The sequence below is a fragment of the Mesoplodon bidens genome, assembly GCF_964165515.1.
Source record: "Mesoplodon bidens genome assembly, chromosome: 2".
Classification (NCBI taxonomy): Eukaryota; Metazoa; Chordata; class Mammalia; order Artiodactyla; family Ziphiidae; genus Mesoplodon; species Mesoplodon bidens.
Window position 1 is genome coordinate 9,220,883 of NC_138177.1, and position 21,242 is coordinate 9,242,124.

Below are 21,242 nucleotides of genomic sequence, written 5' to 3' on the forward strand. Positions count from 1 at the left end.
GTGTTAAATCATAAAAGTCCAAGATGGGAAACTGATTTTTAAAGTTTTAGATTAACAGTTAGGGTCCTGTGATCCTCAAAATTGGCTGGTTAACAGAGTACCTCGATATTATATTCTTTGTATGAAACACTATGAAATATTTCTCTGTTGAAAATATTAAACAAAATGAAATATAGACTGTTATGCTCAATTGTATGATGTATCAGGTATTAAGTATAGATAAATATTATTAGGGACCAGACAAATGTTATTGGAGAAATTTTACATATATATGTTTTGCTTTAAAATTGGCCCGTGAGTAAACTTTTTTGGGCAAATTAAGAAAAGGATCATTCTTATTTGATTTTAATGACAGTATATTTCCATAATTTTTTTAAAAGCATAGATAGAGTACAATAGCTTTTCAGCTTTTACATTAGAACCATAATTCCTTAGTTCACATTATTTTGGACACAGGGTGGCAGTATATGAATGCCTAGTGTTAGTGGAATACCAATTCAGTCTCTTCTTGTGTTTGCATTTGTTTTATTGAATATAATACAAAGACATTATATGTCTGTTTTATTGAAAGGGTAGTTACTGACTTGCTTGTTCTTTGACTAATAATATTGTACAAGCAATATTGAGATACATTTCTTTCTGTATAGATACTATACAGAAAGATACTGTATATGCAGTATCTTTTATGTGCCTAGATTCTGAAGGGAATTCAGATTCATTATTTGATTAAAATTTTTGAAATGTTTTGATTATCCAACATTTATCTAGCTGAAACTATATTTAAGGCAGTCTCTTAAAGTCAGTGGATATACACATAGTTAAGACACATTTTTCTGTCTTAAGCAACTTAGTTGGGGAAAGGAATACATGCCTATAGTACTGTGCTGGGTAGTATTATTCTGATAAGTGCTAGAATAAAGTCATGCTAAAGATTCTGGGGGATCACAGGGTAGCTCCTAAATAGCTTTATGCCACTTAAAATTTCACATCCACAAATTTTGAATCTGTGGTTAGAATTAAATGCTTAATTTCTGCCAATAATCAGCTTCCTTAGCACAAATATATTTTTGTTCATCTTATTTTGAAAAAAGAAATCATATATCATATTGAAATATCACTTTCTGCTGGTAAATGCAAATGTTAAAAATTAAAAAACAATAGATGAAGATTATTAGATTTTACAATTGTATCCAATATAAGGACTTTAGTAGTGAACATTACTTAATAAGTAATACTTCTAAGAAAAGAATTACATGTAGAATTCAGAAATGGATTATTATGTCAAAAATCCCCCCCTTCCCCCCAATGCCAAGTGAAAGTAGAAAAGATGTGGCTAGTCTAGGCAGTGTTGCTACGTGCTAAAGCCATCCAGCATCAGATTTCTGAGTGATTGGAGGCAGGTCCTGACTGCCTATGATGGTGTGGAAGTATTTGACCGGTGGAAATCTTTTCATTTTACAAAATAACAAAGAGTGAGGACTTTGATTCTCCCAAGAGCATGTGGCTTTAATGAATTAGGTTAAGATATCGCCATGTAAGTGTTCTTGTTCTATGAAGCTTCTGTTCTTATCTGATCAGTTCATTGAGTATACATTACATAAAGATTGCTCAGGAGGTAACCTAAAAATATAAAGTTATAAAACTTCTTGTGCCATATACCAAATCTGTTCCTTAAAATATAAAATAAAATCAGCTATATTAAGATTTCACTTGTAAAACTTTTATTCAGATACATTTACAATTCTTTTAAAATTTTATCTCAACCTTTATGTGTATTTCTGAATCATTGTCTATCCCAGGTTTTTAACAACCACCAATAACCTACCATAATTTAGAATCACAGATTTTGCTGCTATGGGGGATTCAAAGCACAGTACTGAATTTTGTACAGATTTTACCAAGACATTATAATTCAGTTGGTAATAAATAACTAATCTGCAGAACTTACTTTTTATATCTCTTAATAGAAATAAGGTAGAAGAATAAAGTTATCTGCAATAATATGTACATTAATACCTATATTAGAGAATTATCTGACTTCAGTCAGCAATTTTTGTCTCACTAGCACACTAAATAGAAGGAAAGTATTTCTTAACAGTGAACATTATTTCCATGCTATTTTGAAATACAGCATTTTTTATTTTTCAACAAAGGCAAAACAATACAGGCTTTCAGTTTAAATCTCAGATATGTTACTTAGCTGTTATGTTATTAGCTGTTGCTTTTAGGCAAGTTATTTACTTTATTATAGAATCTATTTCCTCATCTATAAATTGGTAATCACATTTCGCATTCTTAAGGATTAAATGAGATAATATTGGTCAAGTTCATAATATGTGCTCAATAAATGGTGGTAATTATTTTTAACTTACTTTATTTAGCTTACCCTTAGTTTTATCTGAATTATATAGTTCAATACATGTATGGATACTCTGCATTATATGTATTTGCTTTTTAAATTATGTTGTAAAATTTATGTCATTAACCAGTAGATTGATTCCTGTTAATCCTAGTAAATTTCCTGTATATTCAGAGATGACTAAGAAAAGAGGTACATATTTTTATTTCCAAATTACATCTAAAATTGAATAGTAGTTTTATTATTTGGAAACAGAAGACTTCTTTGAGAAATTGTACATATCAAATTACAAATTATGCTTGTTATTAAAAATGTTTATGCAAGCAATTTTTAAATTTCTATATGGTACGTATAACATATTTCCTCTTAATATATTCTAAGGCATTGCACTTAATTTTGTCATACGGTTGTATGATAATTCTATTATCATTATAATGCATTATAAAAAAAAGATTATAGTTGTTCTCATTAAATAAGTTTTTTTCTTAATTGTATAATAGCAAAAGTCTAATTTATTTGTTCCTTTCTGATTCAAGTGCCATAGTGGAAAGAACATTATATTCTAGTCTTCTAAAATCTTACTTCTCAAAATGTCACCTGAGGACCAGCAGAACTGGCATCACCTGAGAGTTTGCTAGACATTTAGATCCTCAGGCATTTTACCAATTCAGCCTGCATTTTTTTTTTTTTTTTTTTTTTTTTACGGTACGCGGGCCTCTGACTGCTGTGGCCTCTCCCGTTGCGGATCACAGGCTCTGGACGCGCAGGCTCAGCGGCCATGGCTCACGGGCCCAGCCGCTCCGTGGCATGTGGGATCTTCCCGGACCGGGGCACGAACCTGCGCCCCCTGCATCGGCAGGTGGACTCTCAACCACTGCGCCACCAGGGAAGCCCCAGCCTGCATTTTAACACTGTCCCCAGGTCATTGGTCTCTACATTAGAAGCACTGGTATAGAATATGTGTCTTTTGACCTCTATTGACGTTTTGTTATATATTAGTTGTGTGACTTGGTCAAGTTTGATAACACCTGTAAACTCTGGCTTCCTCATCTGCTAAAAAGTGCAATAGAATTACTGTGTTCAAGCTCTATACTTGTTACGAGGTTCAAGTGAAACAACTTGTGAAAACATTTTTTTGGTCTTATATGACTGAAAAAAGCCTCACTTATATGTGAGGTTTATCAACACTATGGGTATATAATCCTTAGTTATGTTAAACTCATGTAAACTATTATGTTAAACTCATTTATTCAAATATGCAGAAATTAATATAGGATTTTTCATATACTCAGTTTGTATGAGAAATGGGCACACATGTAAATATATTGTTTTGAAATAGTTATGAATGAGTATGACTTTATAGGATGAGTAATTTTGTATTTTTAAATTGTTACCATTATAATAATACATTTCAACTTCAGGTAAGAAAGAACTGCAAACCAAATATTATCCTTTTTATTGAGGGCAAAGCATAACTATATCATTGTCCAGGAGTAGTTTGTTGTGAGTCTTAGAAAAGATAATTCTCTAGAAATCTTGCAAACAACGCATCTCAAGCTTTTTAGCTTAAGAATGCCCTCTTAGACACATTTCATTTTAATATGAACTGGAACAGACTTTTAAGATTTTATAATATACTATCTTTAATTTCTAGGCAAAAGAAAAACAGAATGCAAAGAAAGCACAGGAAACCAAATGAAGAAGATGCTTTGGGATGTGTACACATTTCTGCTTCTGCACTTATTTTCAAGGAAACCATTAAGTATAAAGAACTTTGAGCAACATCCTAATCGACTCGGCGCACGTTTGGCAATAGTCCCAGTCTGTCTCGTCTTCAATGCATGGATTCATAACCTCTCCCTGCCTGCATCATGTGCATGTGGTGCATATTAAATAAAAGTGGTGTTCAGAGCGCTTGCCCAAATCCCATTATATGACATTGGATCTGAGAACTCCTGTTGGTTCTCTGGACAGATAACTACCGTAATGAACTACCATAATGAAAATGGACAAATGATATTCTCTACCTGTAATTGTTATAATTAATCTTCCAATCTTCCAACTTGGTTAAATGCTTAAAATTTATAAATGTCAGATCTTGATTAAATGGAGTCTCTTGTTTCTTCTCATCATTAATGAAAAAAATCAGTATTTCTGTCTTTGATATCTAAATATTTTGAAGATTTAAAAACTGAATTTTATCTTCTATACCGATTATTTGTAAAAGCTTGATTTTAAAGGAGATGATTTGAAAAGAACAGAAGTATAGTTTCTGGGCTTCCCTGGTGGCCCAGTGGTTAAGAATCTGCCTGCCAATGCAGGGGACATGGGTTTGAGGCCTGGTCTGGGAAGATCCCACATGCCACGGAGCAACTAAGCCCATGTGTGCCACAACAACTGAGCCTGCGCTCTAGAGCCTCCGAGCCACAACTACTGAAGCCCACGTGCCTAGAGCCCGTGCTCCGCAACAAGAGAAGCCACCGCAATGAGAAGCCTGCACACCACAACGAAGAGTAGCCCCACTCAACGCAAGTAGAGAAAGCCCACGCACAGCAACGAAGACCCAACGCAGCCAAAAATAAATAAATAAATAAATGTTTTTTTTAAAAAAAAAACATAGTTTCTAGTGATTTTCATTGCTACCCATAGAAAAAGTTTAAAAAATCCCAATTTTATTTTAGCAAACTTTTTTCAGTGTTTGGGATTATTTTTGTATTGTAGAATTATTTCAGGAAGGTGTATTATGCATCAAAGCAAAATTTTAGGTTAAGAACAGATTGTAAATCTTAAAGTTTTTTGGTGCTACTCTCAGTTTGGCAACATTTTTACAAGCTGTTAAGCTGTATCTTTATAAAGAATTGGGGGTTTAGCAATTCAGGCTATCTGCTTTTTTTTTAAAAAAAGGATGATGGTGGTGATGGAGGATCCTTCTTTGCCAATTTGAACAAAATTAGTACAGCCCAGTAGTTTCCAAGAGCCATTTATCGTTTGCCCACAATGGAATTGGGAGTTGCTTTGTTTTTTATTTTATAAAACAATATTGTATTCTTGCTCTTAATCTTCTTTTCCAAGTTAAACTTTAAAGGAAATTTTATAAAACTTATGTTTGTAAAGGAAATAATCTACTTTTTTCTTTACTAGGTACCTTTCTGAAATTGATACATGACTTTAATATTTTATTATGGAAAAGTTTAAACATGTAGAGACTGTGTATGCATCCTCTAGTTTCAGAGAGACTGTTCGCATCCTCTAGTTTCAAACACGTGACATTTTTTTAAGGATTTTTTTTTTTCCTGTAAAAAGCTTTATTGTTTCCATTTGGTCCAAGGGTTGGGAGAGGGCTCCAATGTGGTTAAAAAGGTGCCTCCTTGCTGCCGAGAGCTGCTTCAGGCAGAAGCCCTGATACCAGAGGGGCTCCTCAAAGGCCACTGGACTTTGGAGGCTCCTCGTCGTGCTTGAGGATGAGCCTTTCGAAGAGATACTGGCCCAGCCCAGCCTGGGACCGGTACCAGCCTGCGGAGCTTAGTCAGGTGGTCGCCCATCTTCTTGATGAGTTTCACCTGCTCATCTAGGGCGTGGCCCTCCAGTTAGTCACAGAGGCGGGGCTGTGCGTGGGCAGAACCCGGGGCGTGCAGGTCCACGAGGGCCTGATTCAGGTTCTTCTCCGTGAACACAGCGGCTTCAGGAGCGTCCTGGGTTTTATGCCACTCCTCTTGGGACGGCTTCTGCACGTCCTGGAAGACGGCCAGGTGGCTGCACTGGTTTTGCATTTTCAAGGGTCGCTGGGCGCCCTCGCGCTGCTCCTCCGCCGATTCGTGGAAAAAGCGGCCCACGCCCCCCAGAGGCACAACGCTTCGTTGGAAATAGAAGCCCAGAGAGAGGTAGGTGTAGGAGGCCTGCAGGTGCCTGTTGACCAGGCCGTGGAGGACAGCCTCCACGTGGGTGGAATCATTCTGAGGAATCCTGGAGCTCCCGGTTGATGGGTTAATAAGGAGTTAAGCTCAAAAAATGGAGTTGGCTGGGCCTGGTGGCCGAGGATAGCTGAGTGGCTGATTCCAAAAGTAAAGACGGGAAAAAAGGTTGGAGGGTGGTCAGAGGCTGGAACAAGGGGTGTCCCTGGGTCTGTTCCGTCCAAACACGGTTGAAGCAAGAGACAGATCCTCGGGACCACCGAGCACACTGCCTAAGGATTGTTTTTAGGCTTACTACACTGTGGTATTTTTAAGACCTGGTGGGAAGTTGAGTAGTAAAATTAATGAAATATTTTTCATACATAATTTCAGTTGAAGGTCATGAAGAATGTGTAGTTTTTCATTTGTGGGTAAATATATTTCACTTTGGAAACGATAGTGATTATGGAGTGTTTTCAAAGCCATGATACAGTTTAACAATGATTTCATAAGGATTATTTTAAGCTCATCTTGAGCCCATACATTTATTTCAGCTTAATTTATATACCCTCTTTTGTAGAGTCTTAAATTTTGTAAAGCAATACAAGGAGTATTGTAGTAGGTAGTATCCAGTAATCAAGGACAGTGTGATACTGGCATAAGGATCTACAAATAGCTCAGTGGGATAGAAGAGAGAGCCTGAAAACAAATCTACGTTTATAGGGTCACTTGATTTTTGACAGAGGTAGCAAAGCAATCCAACAGAGAAGGGAAATCTTTTCAACAAATGGAGCCGGAACAGCTAAATATCCCCATGGAAAAAAATGAACCATGACCCCCTACCTCACAAAAATGAATTGGAGATGGATGACAGGCCTAAATGTAATAGCTAAAATACAAAGCTTTTTAGGGGAAACAGGTGAATATCTTAGGTGACAGAAAACAACCATAAAAGATCTAAAATTAGTGTTTATGAAAATTAAAAACTTGTCATTGAAAGAAGCTTTTAATAACAGTAGCTAGTATCAAATGACATTTAAAAATTAGCTTTATTCTGGAAAAGGCAAGGCAAGGGATTTTCCCCTAGAGCCTCTGGAAAGGAACATAGCCCTGCTGACATCTTAGTTTTGGCTCAGTGAGACTCCTTTTGGACTCTGACCTCCAAAACTGTAAGAGAATAAATTTATGTTGTTTTAGGCCAAAAAGTAAATAAATAAAAATTAGCTTTATAAAATCACTGAGTTGATAGATATAAGGATATTTTATTAATCTAATTCTAATACAATTCCTTGATAGGCATTTCCATAGCTTAAGAATGGTTTATTTTATCTGCTTCCTTGATGATTGCAAATGCATTGTGTCCCTTCAAGATAATTTCTGCCAGTGAATAAAGAAGTATGACATCCTTTTCTGTGTCCTAAGTCATGAAGCTAGTGGGTAGAGAAAATGGAGGAATAAAGAGCAATTCAGAAATACGTGTTAGTTATGTGGGAAAAACATTTTTTTAAAGAAATGTTTAAAAGAAATCTCATTTGCTCATTTCACTTTTGCCCTTTCTTTTCTGAAATCTCATTTAATGATTGGGTAGGTGAAGGCACTTCCATTCTGTGTTATGCCTTTTAAAATAGCCAATTCTAAGGGATATACTTCTGCTGTTTTAAACAAAGAAAGCTCACCAACAGCTGCGGTACTGGCTAGTCTCAATTTCATATGTTTAGTTCCCAAGGTAGTTGCCCTTTTTCTAGCAGAGAGCAGTCAGCTTGACTGTGTCACTAGAATAGACAAATATTTGTTCTGAGATCATGAACCATGGGGACTTGCTCCCCTACTTAGACCATGATACATACTCCTGTGTGTGCTACAGTGTTACATGCAGATTAATACCTTTAGTTACTAATCCTAGTTGCCTAAAACATTTCAGGATACATTCAGAAATTGCTCTTTTCCTGCAAGAGGATTCTGTTTTTGTTTCAGAAAAAAAAACATGGCTTTTAAGGTTTTCCCTTAAAAAAAAAAAACTTAAAGATAAGCAAAACAAAATTTAGATTACCCATGATTCTACCACCTGAGATGACTACATTAACATGTTAGTGTACTTAGTGCTCCTTTTTCCCCACATGTTTTTGTATGTTAGTCTCACATGCCCTCTCCACATTCTGAAATAGATTTGTGCAATATACATTATTTTTAAAGTTGATGATACACAATTTATCTTTTTTGTATCACTGATGATTTACTTGCAGGAAACAAACCACTCTAGCTATTTTAAGAGGAATGGGAATTAATACTGGGAATTTTGAAACTACTTAGTTCCTTGCAAAATCATTGGAAGGTATGGAGAAATGGGCTCAAGTTTGGGTCCCCAGAAAAGACTCCAGCAAAACATACGTTAACTGGCCCACCAGGGCAACTGCTACTACTGCAGCAGCCAAGGGGTTCGCCAGTGGGGTTTCTGACATTAGAACAGGCTGCAGAGGTTATGTTCTGGGAGTGGGGACCTGCCACACTGTCTGCAGGCACCCAGTGACCATACACGGGAAAGCAGAAAACTGCCACCTCTCCCTGGCTGCACATGCCATGGAGATGGCTTCTGCCTTACTTGTCACTTCCACGTCTTACGTTACGTTTTCTGCAAAGGGAGTCTGGGAAATTGTTTTTTTTTTTCTTTTTTGACATCTTTATTAGAGTATAATTGCTTTACAATGGTGTGTTAGTTTCTGCTTTATAACAGAGTGAATCAGCTATATGTATACATATGTCCCCATATCTCTTCCCTCTTGCATCTCCCTCCCTCCCACCCTCCCTATCTCACCCCTCTAGGTGGTCACAAACCACTGTGCTTTGCGGTTGCTCCCCACTAGCTATCTGTTTTACATTTGGTAGTGTATGGAAATTGGTTTTTAACTAGTCAGTCTGCAGAGTAGGAAGGCACTCCAAGGATGGAGGACGAGGTCGATGTGGGTGCTGTGTGCAAACCCACTTCATCACACACTACTACGTTCTTCCACCCCAAAACAATTTCTCCTTTTCACATAAGTAATATGTGTTTATTTTAGAGAAATGAGAAAATACAGAGAATAAAAAATATATAAAAATCAAATCTAATCCCATTACCTAGCGATACTCAGTGTTGGTATTCTGATGTAGATCTCTCCAGAGTATGTGTTTACACTCACACATGTAATAGATATTTTCTTGTTCTGAATATGGGATTATGTTGCATGCTATTTCGCCCTAAACTTCTTTTCATATTAATAATTATGCTTATATCACATCTTTTTTAATGGCTGCTTAGAATTCCATTATATAAATATGCTTTAATGTATTTAACAAGCCCCCTATCGGGGCTTGTAAGGAATAAAGCGCAGAAACGGGCAAACTGGATAGCTCAGTTTTTAGGGGGGAATTTTATTTTTTAAGGTAAAGTGAATTCCTAGATCAGGCAAGCCTACATGTTCTTTAATTTGTTATTTTCCTTAGCACATAGTTACTGGCACTAGATCCAGTGACTGACCCAACTAAAGAGTCACCACTTTAAGCATACCTAGTCCTTTTGTTTTTGACTTGATATGTTAACATCTTGACATACCTTTCAAGATCTGGTAATATCTTTGGTTAATTTATTCTTTGGTAAGTTATTCAACATACCTGAGTTGTTCTAGGTGGTGGAGGTATAGTGGTGAATGAGATAAAGCCCCACCCTCACGGTGAGACAAGTAATAGGATAGACAAGCCTGTCTAATGTAATTTTTCAAGTAGCAGGAGAACTGTAAAAAGAAACCAGGACAAAAGGATGGAGGGAGCTGAGGTTTGATAGGATGGCCATGGAAAGTCCCTTTAAGGAGATGATATTTAAGCAGAGACCTGAATGAAGAGAATTTTCTTTCTGAAGCACTGACTCAGCAATATGAAAGTGAGTCACATGCGGGCAGAACCAACGTGTAATAATTCAGAATATTAATTTGCAGTAATGTTTGATGACAGTTGACTTGGGGTATCAGTATGAAAATAGGTTGAATAAAAGTTACATTTAGAAAATGTAGGTCCTAGAAAAGGCTAGGACCACTGGCCTATCCTTTTTAGGCTATCCAGATATTTTACATGATAAACTTCTCTAACCCTTTCTTGTAGCAATAATAATATAGTATTGACTAAACCATAATTCCAGTGGTAAAAGCCTCATGCAAGTGTATTTTTAAAAACAATTTGATATACATCATGATTAAAGATGTAAACATTAAAACTAAAACAAATGAAATTACTAGAAAAAAATGGGAGAATATTTTATTATTGGGGGGAAGGGAAAAGCCTCTAAGCAAGAAATAAAACATTAAAAAAACATAGAAAAAAAGAATCCAGAGTGAAATGCTTGATTCCATAAAAATTTCTGTACAGTAACATACCCCATTAAAGACAGCAAGCCAACAAAATCTTAACCATAAAAAATGTAATATGTATATTAGAAGTATAATATCTAATATACAGAGAGCTCTTATAAAAAAAAAAAAAAAGAAAAAGGTTACCCAGGAGAAAAATTGGCAAGTGATAAGAACAAGTAATTCATAGAAGAAATTGAAATGGCTAGTGACATTATAAAAGATAGTAAATCTCACTAGTGATTAAGAAAATGAAAGTTAAAATAATAAAGGGATGACCTTTTCCTGTCAGATTATGAAGAAGTCAAAGTGATTGCAAATGGCCGTTTTACAATGTGCACGGAAGTAGGGCCGGCTCCTGGAACAGTGGTAGAAGCCTTTTTGAAAAGCAATTTGGCAGTTCTCAAAATTCCGTGGTCTGTATCCTTCACAACAATTTCACTCCAAAAACCACGTTACAGATGTATTCAGACACCTATACAAAGACGGGTATAAGAAAATTCTTTGTAGCATTATTTGTCATAGCAGGTAATTGGAGACATCCTAGAAGCACAGCAATAGAGAATGGGTAAATGAGTCATAGTATGTTGGAATACTGTGCAATCACTGAAAAGAAGGAGGTGAATTTCTACGTATTAACATGGAAAGATGTTTGATATATCTTTGAGGAAAAAGTAAGTTGCATTATAGTGGTGTAGATTTGCTGAAAAAAAATCTTATATGGATATATAAGAATAAAAAATATTTTAAAATATCACACCAAACTCTTAATAGTTACTAGTTTAGGAGCTTAGAACTTTAAGGGTGAAGTGGGGAATTTTCCATTTTAAATGTATAGACTTCTGAGATAATTGAATTTTTCCGATGAGAATAAATTAATTTTGTATTCTAAATCATATGTAAATAAACTATATCAGTAAATTAGCTAATTATTCTCATAACAAAAATATTGGCAGGATTTTTTTTTCCAATAAGATGCTCCCTAAGTGCAGTTAAGCATGAACAAAACATAAACAAATGCAGTTTATATACATATATACACACATATACATATATATAACACATATATTTGAAATAAATGTATTTGTTGTGCAATCTAAGGCGTGCCTAGAATGCCTTCTGAGCAATAATAATACAGCTGATTATGGAGTACTCCCTACTGGTGGCCATTCCCCTAGCATTTTAAATATATTATTCTATTTTACTTCCTTCCTCCTAACTATTATATTTTTTCCTTTGAATCAAACCATCTACAGTCTGGCTACTCAAAGTGTGGCCCACAGACCAGCAGCACCAACATCACCTGGGAACTTGTAAGAAAGGCAGACTCTCCTCGCCTCAGGCCAATGGAATAGAATCTGCATTTTAACAAGATGCCCAGTTGATTCCTATGCACATTAAAATTTAACAAGCACAGCCTCACCTGTTTTTTTTTTTGTTTTGTTTTTTTGTTTTTTTTGCGGCACGCGGGCCTCTCACCGCTGTGGCCTCTCCCGTTGCGGAGCACAGGCTCCGACACGCAGGCTCAGCGGCCATGGCTCACGGGCCCAGCCACTCCACGGCACATGGGATCTTCCCGGACCGGGGCACGAACCCGTGTCCCCCGCATCGGCCACCAGGGAAGCCCACCTGTTATTTTTATATTTACAGAAATCAGTGTTGTTTCCCTAATCAGTGGGCATTGGGCTTTGTTTGCTGCACTTGAGAAATTGGTTTTAGGATTTTTACAGTTTATGTAGCAAAATGCAAAAGTGCAGTCGTTTAGAAAATTTATTAGGAATAAAATGCGAAACCGTTCACAATGTGTCAGGCACCGTCCTAAGTATTTTTACGTAGTAACTCTAATCCCCACACAATGGGAAGTAAATCCTATTATCTCCCTTATTCAGATGAGGACACTAAAGCACTAAGATAGTTCCTTGGTCAAGTTCACACAGCTAGTAAGGAGTAAACCTAGGATTCAAACTTGAGCTGAGGCTCCTGAATTCATGCTCCTTCCCTTTCCTTCCCTCTCCCACTCCCTCTCCTGTTCCTGCCTCTCTCTTCCTTGTTACCTCTCTTCATTTCTCCCTTCCCTCTCTTTCCCCTTCTTCCTCCCAACCACCCTTCCCTTCTCCTCTCCCTCCTTCCCTCTTCCTTCCTCCCCGTCCGTCCCCCATTCTTAGAGGTGAAAGTTGCATTATCACAGAATCATACAGTGGAAGCACGCACATGAGAAGACTCTCTGGATTGATGAGAAGACTTGCAGGAGACACTGTTGACCTTGGCTGAGTTATTAAGAAATGCACACAGCAAGTGGTAAACATGAGCTCTGGGCCTGGTGGTTATAATGATTCTGATTAGACACTAACAACCTATCCAGGCTGGGCCCCCTGGGCTGTGTCTCCTAGTGAGGTTACCAAAGTTCAAGATCTGCCCTTTAAGCTTATGATTTGAGGCGTTGCGAGTATACTCACTGAAGGTGATAAGGACGTCGGATATTTGAGACAATTTAATAAAACTTGCAGGAGACTAAGGTGCGCCTAAAAGACAATTTATTTATTTATTATTTTTATTTTTGTGGTACGCGGGCCTCTCACTGTTGTGGCCTCTCCCGTCGCGGAGCACAGGCTCCGGACTTGCAGGCTCAGCGGCCATGGCTCACGGGTCCAGCCGCTCCGCGGCACGTGGGATCTTCCCGGACCGGGGCACAAACCTGCGTCCCCTGCATCGGCAGGTGGACTCTCAACCACTGCACCACCAGGGAAGCCCAAGACAATTTATTAATTTACTTTATAGTTATAACTGCCAAATGGGCCAAATATTCCTAATGGCCTATCAGTACATTTTCTCCCTGGTAGATGAACTTACCCGGGAAACCGAATTAAGGCCAGAAGGTTGGTTGACTATAGAAGTGATTGGAAAGGAAATTATTTGTTTTTTTAGAGATACTGGCTGTCATAACCTGGGATATGTTCTGTCATATTTGACATCAACCAAATCTGCCTGGTTTACTACACACCTCCTTGGTCAAAATGTTACTATGTCCTTTTCCTATACATCACTAGGGACACAATGACAAAATTGTAAGCTCCATAATTATCACTGGTTGATATTTTCCTACTTCCCTTCTCATATCACACGTTTTCAAATATGTTGTAATTTAAGTTTATTTCATTTCAGTTTTATTCTGGCTTCTTAATGACATCTGGAGGGGCTCCTTAATTTAATTTTTTAAACTGTGTCCAAATAAAGGGACTATTTCCTAAAACCTATGTAACACCTATGTACGAGGAATCAGTGTTTCTATTCTAATATTGCCAACATGACCTTTCATTTTGTGTGTCTGTTCACCCCTTTTTTTGTCTTTTTTTTTGAATGAGAACATACATATAATGAAGTAATTAAAGTATACAAATCTTAAGTGTACAGCTCAATGAGTTTTTTTTTTTTTTTAATATTATTTTTTGGCTGTGTCGGGTCTTAGTTGCGGCATGCGGGATCTTTCGTTGCAGCATGCAGGCTTCTCTCTAGTTGTAACGTGCAGGCTCAGTAGTTGCGGCATGGAGACTTAGTTGCCCCGTGGTACGTGGGATCTTAGTTCCCCTGGCCTGCATTGCAAGACGGATTCTTAACCCTTGGACCACCAGGGCAGTCCCCAACATGACCTTTCTTAATATCACATTCGTGAAATAGTCTATATCTAATTTGCACATTTGGAATGCTCTGCACACTTATTATGAGGTGGAAAGTTTTTCTCTCAGAGCACACAGGACTGTTATTGGAGAAATTGTTTTGTTAATACCGTGAACATCTTGGGTGATGCAGCTACTTTTTCAGATTTTAGGGCAAAATTTGCTTGAATTAGTATTTGCAGTCAAAAACACTGGTGTGTCCACTTAGTAACCTCTTTATATCTTCTGTGAGTCACTTGTTCACTCTAGCCTCTACTGCCATTCTAAGAACTATGCATACTTGCTACCTTTCTTAAAGCTGGTAAACACAACTTCAGAGTTAAAACACTGACCTTTCTGCATACAATTTTATTCTCAGATTCTAACCCCCGGTGCAAAATGTTACAGGCTACTGGATTTGGACTTGGACTTGGGACACCTAGAATCCTAACACTAGGATCCTAGTGCTGCTATACTACTAACTATTGTGTGATCTTGAGCTATATTCTGTTGTCTGCTGAAATGTACTTTGTCCTTTGTTATAACTTTTAAGTAGCACTTACGGGGCAAACAGATGGCTTTCATATCTGTCTATACAACTAACCCTTAAAACAAATACTGCTCTATTAAAGCTTCATTGTATTAGACACACACACTTCTGGTCCTCTCTTGCTTTCTCTCATGGTTGAGTCTAAACATAAGAAATCAAGCCTATGAGTATAAGCTATATAAACCATGTATTCTGACACAGCATCTCCAATTTGACATCTAGTCGTTTGTGTATACCATCTTTATAACTTCTTTCCAAATGTATTCACTGAAAGGAAAATCAGCTGCTTTCTGGATATGTCTTTAAATAAATGCAGACAATTCTGGGGCCTTGGATAGAAATACCATTTAAAAAAATTTGAAGTCTGTATTTCAGCATCAGTAAATGTCAGGACAGAAGCCCTATTATAAATACCACATGGTGGTATTATAATAGAAGAAGCAAGACTGGAAACAGGCTTTACCATCTGCTTGTCCATTCATTGGCTCATTCAATCTGAGGTTCACTGCTTTATTGGGAAAACAGGGATGAAGAGACACGGTCTTGCCTTGTAGGCTTGGGCTGGGTTTTAATATTGTGAGATTATAATAGTCACTGGTGGTAACTTCCCCAAAGAGCAGGGACAACATTATGATAAGTACCTATTACCCGTCCATTAGACAAAACAGCCTAAAATAAGTCTAGTTACTGCCGCACATGCCGTAAGACTGTTTATGTATTTTGAACAAATGCTTATGAGAATCAACTCCCACTTGAGATACCAACTTACTATTATATATTGTGGTCACGGTGTAAACATTCCTGTCAACATTTTTCTTTTTTTCAGATTCGGTAACAACTTATTTTGGGGTGAGGGGGGGAAACAAGGGGAGGAAAGAGAACAGAGGTGTTAGCTGCTTTTCAGTCTAAGTTCAAGATAAATGATAAGTAACGATGGTGACTGCTAAGTACTATCAGCATCTGGGGGCTAGAGAGGTGCATCTCAGGAGCTAGGGAATTAGGGAAATAAGACTGCTTTCTGCAAGTTAAATTGTAAAGTCAACACATAACAGAATATAAAAGTAGTCCCTTAGGAGCAGGAGCTTCCCTGGTGGCGCAGTGGTTGAGAGTTCGCCTGCCGATGCAGGGGACGAGGGTTCGTGCCCCAGTCTGGGAAGAAAGGTCCCACATGGTCTGTGAGCCATGGCCGCTGAGCCTGCGCGTCCGGAGCCTGTGCTCCGCAACGGGAGAGGCCACAGCAGTGACAGGCCCGCGTACCGCAAAAAAAAAAAAAAAAAAGTAGACAGTCCCTAGAATGAGGCAGACTGTTTCCATGCCATTTGAACGTGACTATAACCCAAAGGTCACAAACTTAGGCCTGCAGATCCAGGCAGGCCATATAAAGGACAGGTTTAACATACTGAACACGAAGTGATAATCTTCCCTTTCACGAAAATATGTGCTTTCCTTTCCTTTTCTTTGACATATAGGCCCCTCTTCGTCCAGTTTCCTTTTTTCTCTCATCGGCAAGATAGAACAACACGTATTTTATTTTTCTCTCAAGTTTACTCTAAGGGGGAGAAAAATAGAACACATACAGATTAATGGCAAGTGACACGTGGCCAGACTGGCAGAGTTCTCAGTGAACAGGAGAATACACACCTTACCTAATGGGAGCAGCTATTCCTCAGCTGTAGCTGATTGTTTCCAGGTAAACAGAGGGGCCAGTATTGCCAGATATTCCTGTTTTTTGAAAGAAGTCCCCAAACCAGGATTTATTGAAATTTCTCAATTTGTAAATGTTGGCTTCACTTTCTTTAAAACACCACAGGCCAAACAAAAACCAACTGTGGGCTGAATTTGACCCAAAGTCTTCATTTTACAACCTCTGCTATAACATAATTGAATATATTAATATTTTATGAACATAGCTAAAGCCAGAAGGAGTTAGTAAAAAAAAAGGATGGCCAACTGTAGACCTGCAAATGTAATAGAGTCATAGTATCTGTTGAAATGCGTCCAGAGGAAGAGTCTTACCCATTAAATGCCTGGGTATTTCTGATCTCAATGCTCGGATATTTCCAATGTTAAACCCACCTTGCATTTCTTGGATAAACCTAATTTGATGCTGCTCTAGTATGTGGTTTTATTTATTACTAGATTCTGTTTGCAAATATTTTGTTTGGGATTTTTGCCTCTATGTCTGAGTAATATTGGCCTTCATTTTACCTTTCTATTAGTACTTTGCTTGGATTTGGATGGTAAGGTTTTGCTGCCATATAATGCGTCTGATTATTCCAATTTCTGAAGTCTTAGTGGATCTGTTTTTCATTTTGTGGTTTCTGTTAGTTCTTGCTCAAGTTGTGTGTGTGCATATGTGTGTGTGTGTGTGTTTGCATGCACACACATGTGTGTTCCTTATTGAACATTGTTTTTGAAAAGTTAGTTCTGGACTATGAGACTGTGCAAGGGCTGATTTCAAGTATGTGTAATCCTTTGGAGTCCAGATGTTTTTTGTGGGAAGCATTTCCAAATGAATTCTTATTTTCTGGAAGACAGGGCTTTGATTTCTATTCCTGTTGACCTGGGAGGCCGTAAAAATGAAAGTTAAAATTTCCAGAGTCTGACAGATGTCTAAAGAGCAAAAGCATCTTTCAGGGGCTCTTTTCTCTCTTGAGTTGTTCTTTTCTCTTTTCTTCGGTGTAGTAATTCCTTACTACCTTGTTGGTACTTTGATCATTTCATCCGTTGTTTTTCGTTTAAAGTTGTTGTAAGCAGGAGATTTAGTCACTACCGGGATGGCATTACTAGACAGTGGAGTTCCTTCTCTGTTCATTTCTGCATGTAAAAACTGTCAAGGGTTACTTGTAGAGTTCTTTTTTTTTAAATTTAAATATAATTGACATACAACACTATATTCGTTTCAAGTGTACAACATAGTGATTCGACATTTACCTACATTCCGAGATGATCAGCATGCTAAGACTAGTTACCTGTCACCCTTTAATATTATTGACGATATTACCTGTTTTGTATATTGCATCCCTGTGACTTAATTGTAATTGGAAGTTTGTGCCTCTTAATCCCCTTCACCTGTTTTGTCCACCCCCAGCGCCCTCCCCTATGGTGAACAACAGTTTGTTCTCTGTCTCCATGAGTCTTTTTCTGTTTGGTTTTGTTTGTTTGTTTTGTTTTTTAGATTCTGACTAGTAGTTCTTAATTATTAAAAGAAATTGAATAAATATATAAGAATATATGTAGTTCTTATCTTTCCTATGTTCTTTGATTACTAGTGGAGTTTATGCTTGTGTGTGTTTAATGACCGTTTGTATTTCTTAGCCAGTGAAGTATGCACCTGTCATGTACTTAGTCCATTTTTTCTGTTGATGTGTTAATATTTTTAAAGTTAATGTTATTCATTTGTGGGACTTCCCTGGTGGTCCAGTGGTTGGAACTTAGTGCTTCCATTGCAGGGGGCACGGGTTCGACACGTGGTCAGGGAACTAAGATCCCACATGCCGCAGGGCGTGCCCCCCCAAAAAAAGTTCATGTTATTAATTTGTAATAGCTTTTTAGGTATTAAGAAATGTTAGTTTCTAAAGAAAGCTGAAATCTTATTTCTAGAGCTTTACCACCATCAGGCTATTCCATCAATAAAAAGGAGGAATATTGGTATGGATGGCTTAAGGCTAATGATATTTGTCTCATTATAGTGCTGGAGACAGTGTCTTCTGGATCAAGTAGTTTAATAAATATTTACTGACCATACTGAGTGTGAGGTACTTAATGAGGTTCTGGCTATGTAATGGTAAAAACAACAGACATGACCTTTGTCTTCATGATGTTTACTCTCTAGTGAGGTTGAGAAACGTGAACCAGATAGCCACAAATATATGATTATGAACCAGTATAAGTGCTATGAAAATAAAGATTCCTGTGAGATCATAATAGATCATAGGAGACCTGACCTATGGTGGGGGGAGAGGGGGAGTTTGAGCTGAAATCTGAAGAAGAGGGAGTTAAGTAGACAAACCTGGGGGTTGTGTGCGGAGGGAAGTATCCCAGGCAGAAGGAAGTCTGAAGGCTGTGAGATAGGACAGAGCTGAGAAAGGTTTAGAAATGTTGAAGTATGCCTGGAGCCACAGAGCGAATGCTTGTGTTGAGTCTGGTGAGCTAGCAGTAGTAATTGTGCAGATGTTTGTGAGTCACACCAAGGACTGTGGTCTTCAAACTAAGACGCATAGAAGCCATTAAAGGGATTGAAGCAGAGAATGATGTGGTCATCATATTGGGTTCTTCCCCAACTGCAGGTGACTCTGGTCCACGTACGTCTCCATCTGTTTCTCTTTGGTGACACCTCCCTGCCATGGTTGAGTTACGACTAAGGTGTCTTCCGACTCGTGGCTTTCAGCTTCCCTATTCTTCCCACAGTTATCACATTCTACCCGACAGAAGGGTGGGCGCTCTTCAGAAACAGGTTCCCCTATTTCCCATGGAGTCTGGGAGCACACTTCCTATCAGCCACAGGAGCCCGTAATGGTATGCAGGAAAAATCCAGGTTCCTGCATGAGCCATTGGGCAAATGATGGATGCAGTGTTCTGGTACCCTTCCTCTGCCTCCCCACCTCCTACTCACACATCCTCACTGCATCAGCATCTACATCCAGACACATAATAAGCAGGTAGCAAGGCTTTCACTCTATTAGGATGAGATTGGAAAAGAAGATTCTATGACTCTTAAGGAAAATAACATTGCTTCTCCTCTCACGCTCTTCTATTTTCTTTGTTAGACTCCTCCATTCTCACAGGGTCAGCGCAGAGGCGTGTTGTATAGATGACTCCCAAGGTCTAGGTTCTCTCCCAGGTGCCTGTTCAACCACCTGCTGAACTTCTCCATCTAGACATTCTTCTGTAATCCTGAAGCCATCATGGCTGAAAATACACCCGCATCTTCCTTCCTGACTTACCTGTTCCCTTACTGGTAACTAGACACCCCAAATGAAATGTAGTAGTCATCTTTGAGTTCCCTTTACCTTCTCCTCCTACACGCTGTGGCGGTCTTGTGGAGCTAGCTCACCTCTGTAATGACTCATCAGCACCACTTTGCATTTTCATGCCACCACCCTGACACTGGCAGGGCCATCTTTAAAGCTTTAAGATTCCCTCCTTCCCTGGACCTTACTCAAATTTAAAGCTATGACAAACCCTAACACATGAGGCCTAATTTGCATGTCGAAATTTTTAAAATAATTTACTAGAGTGGGTGAATGCAAAATTCGGTAAGTATTCACTGAGGGTGAACTTTTTCTTTTCTTGCTACCTCACCTTTACTGTTGCCCTAAGTTTATTGTTAGTGAAAAGAGTTCAACATACCCAGACTAACACAAATATTTTGTTAGTGGAAAGAGGTCCGCCTTACCCAGACAAATACGAATATTTTGCTTTTTGATTCTATTACTGCATGTATTTCCCTTTGATTTGCTTCTTCTCTTCTTTAAATTAATCTTCCCCAGACATAACTCTTTTCTCCTCAGGAAAATTGAAATGCTCTCTCTCATGTACCAAAGAAATAAACTATCCAGACTGTTCATGTGGTGTGTGGCATCTTAACAGTTTGGGCAGAGTCTACCTTTTAAACCATTTCCCCCTCTACTTCTTGTGTCTCATATTCCAGTCAAGTTGGACCTACTAGTTCCCAAAAGCACCCCTTTTTATTCTTCCTTTAAGCTTTGCTTACGCCGATTCCCTCTGACTAGAATCCCTCCTCCCCCTGTATTTCTTATAGAAATTCTAGGGCTTCCCTGGTGGCGCAGTAGTTGAGAGTCCGCCTGCTGATGCAGGGGACACGGGTTTGTGCCCCGGTCTGGGAAGATCTCACATGCCGCGGAGCTGCTGGGCCTGTGAGCCACGGCCGCTGAGCCTGCACGTCCGGAGCCTGTGCTCCGCAACGGGAGAGGCCACAACAGTGAGAGGCCCGCGTACAGCAAAAAAAAAAAAGCCTATTTGATCCTTAAAATGATAAAGACATACAAAGCTAAACCAAGGTGTGTAATAATGTTTCGATAGGGAAATGAATTCAGATTTCCAATATGAGACTTTTCTCATCCCCCAGCCTTGATACAGGAAAAGTGGAGACACCCCCTCTTCCAATAAACTAGTGTTGATACCTCTGCCCTGGGGCAGAACTCCAGAGTGAGGGGACACAAAGGGTCCTAGGGTGGGAGGAGCCCTGAGGTTATGGTAAGAGGGTATTTGAAGGGAAGGAGGAGGTGAAGCCACATGGAGGGCCCCTTCTTTTTCCTGCCCTCTCCCTCTTGTTATCATTCCACGAACCCTGTAGATTCATGACTATTTATAACTAACTGGAAGAGATCCCAGCCATCACCCACCAGTGATCACTCCACCCCCAACTTGAAAAGGGAACCCAAAGTGAAC

The 21,242-nt window shown here is 38.6% G+C and overlaps 1 protein-coding gene across 2 annotated transcripts in view; it reads left to right on the plus strand.

Annotated features, from left to right (window-relative positions):
- Window positions 1-4,974, plus strand: part of UCHL5 (ubiquitin C-terminal hydrolase L5) — a 51,342-nt gene extending 46,368 nt beyond the window's left edge. For both annotated transcript variants that reach the window (XM_081225866.1, XM_081225867.1), the window contains exon 11: window positions 4,014-4,974. In XM_081225866.1, the coding sequence (XP_081081992.1) occupies window positions 4,014-4,058 (45 nt within the window). In that variant the 3' untranslated portion in view covers window positions 4,059-4,974. The remainder of the gene's footprint in view (window positions 1-4,013) is intronic.
- The last annotated feature ends 16,268 nt before the right edge of the window (window positions 4,975-21,242 follow it).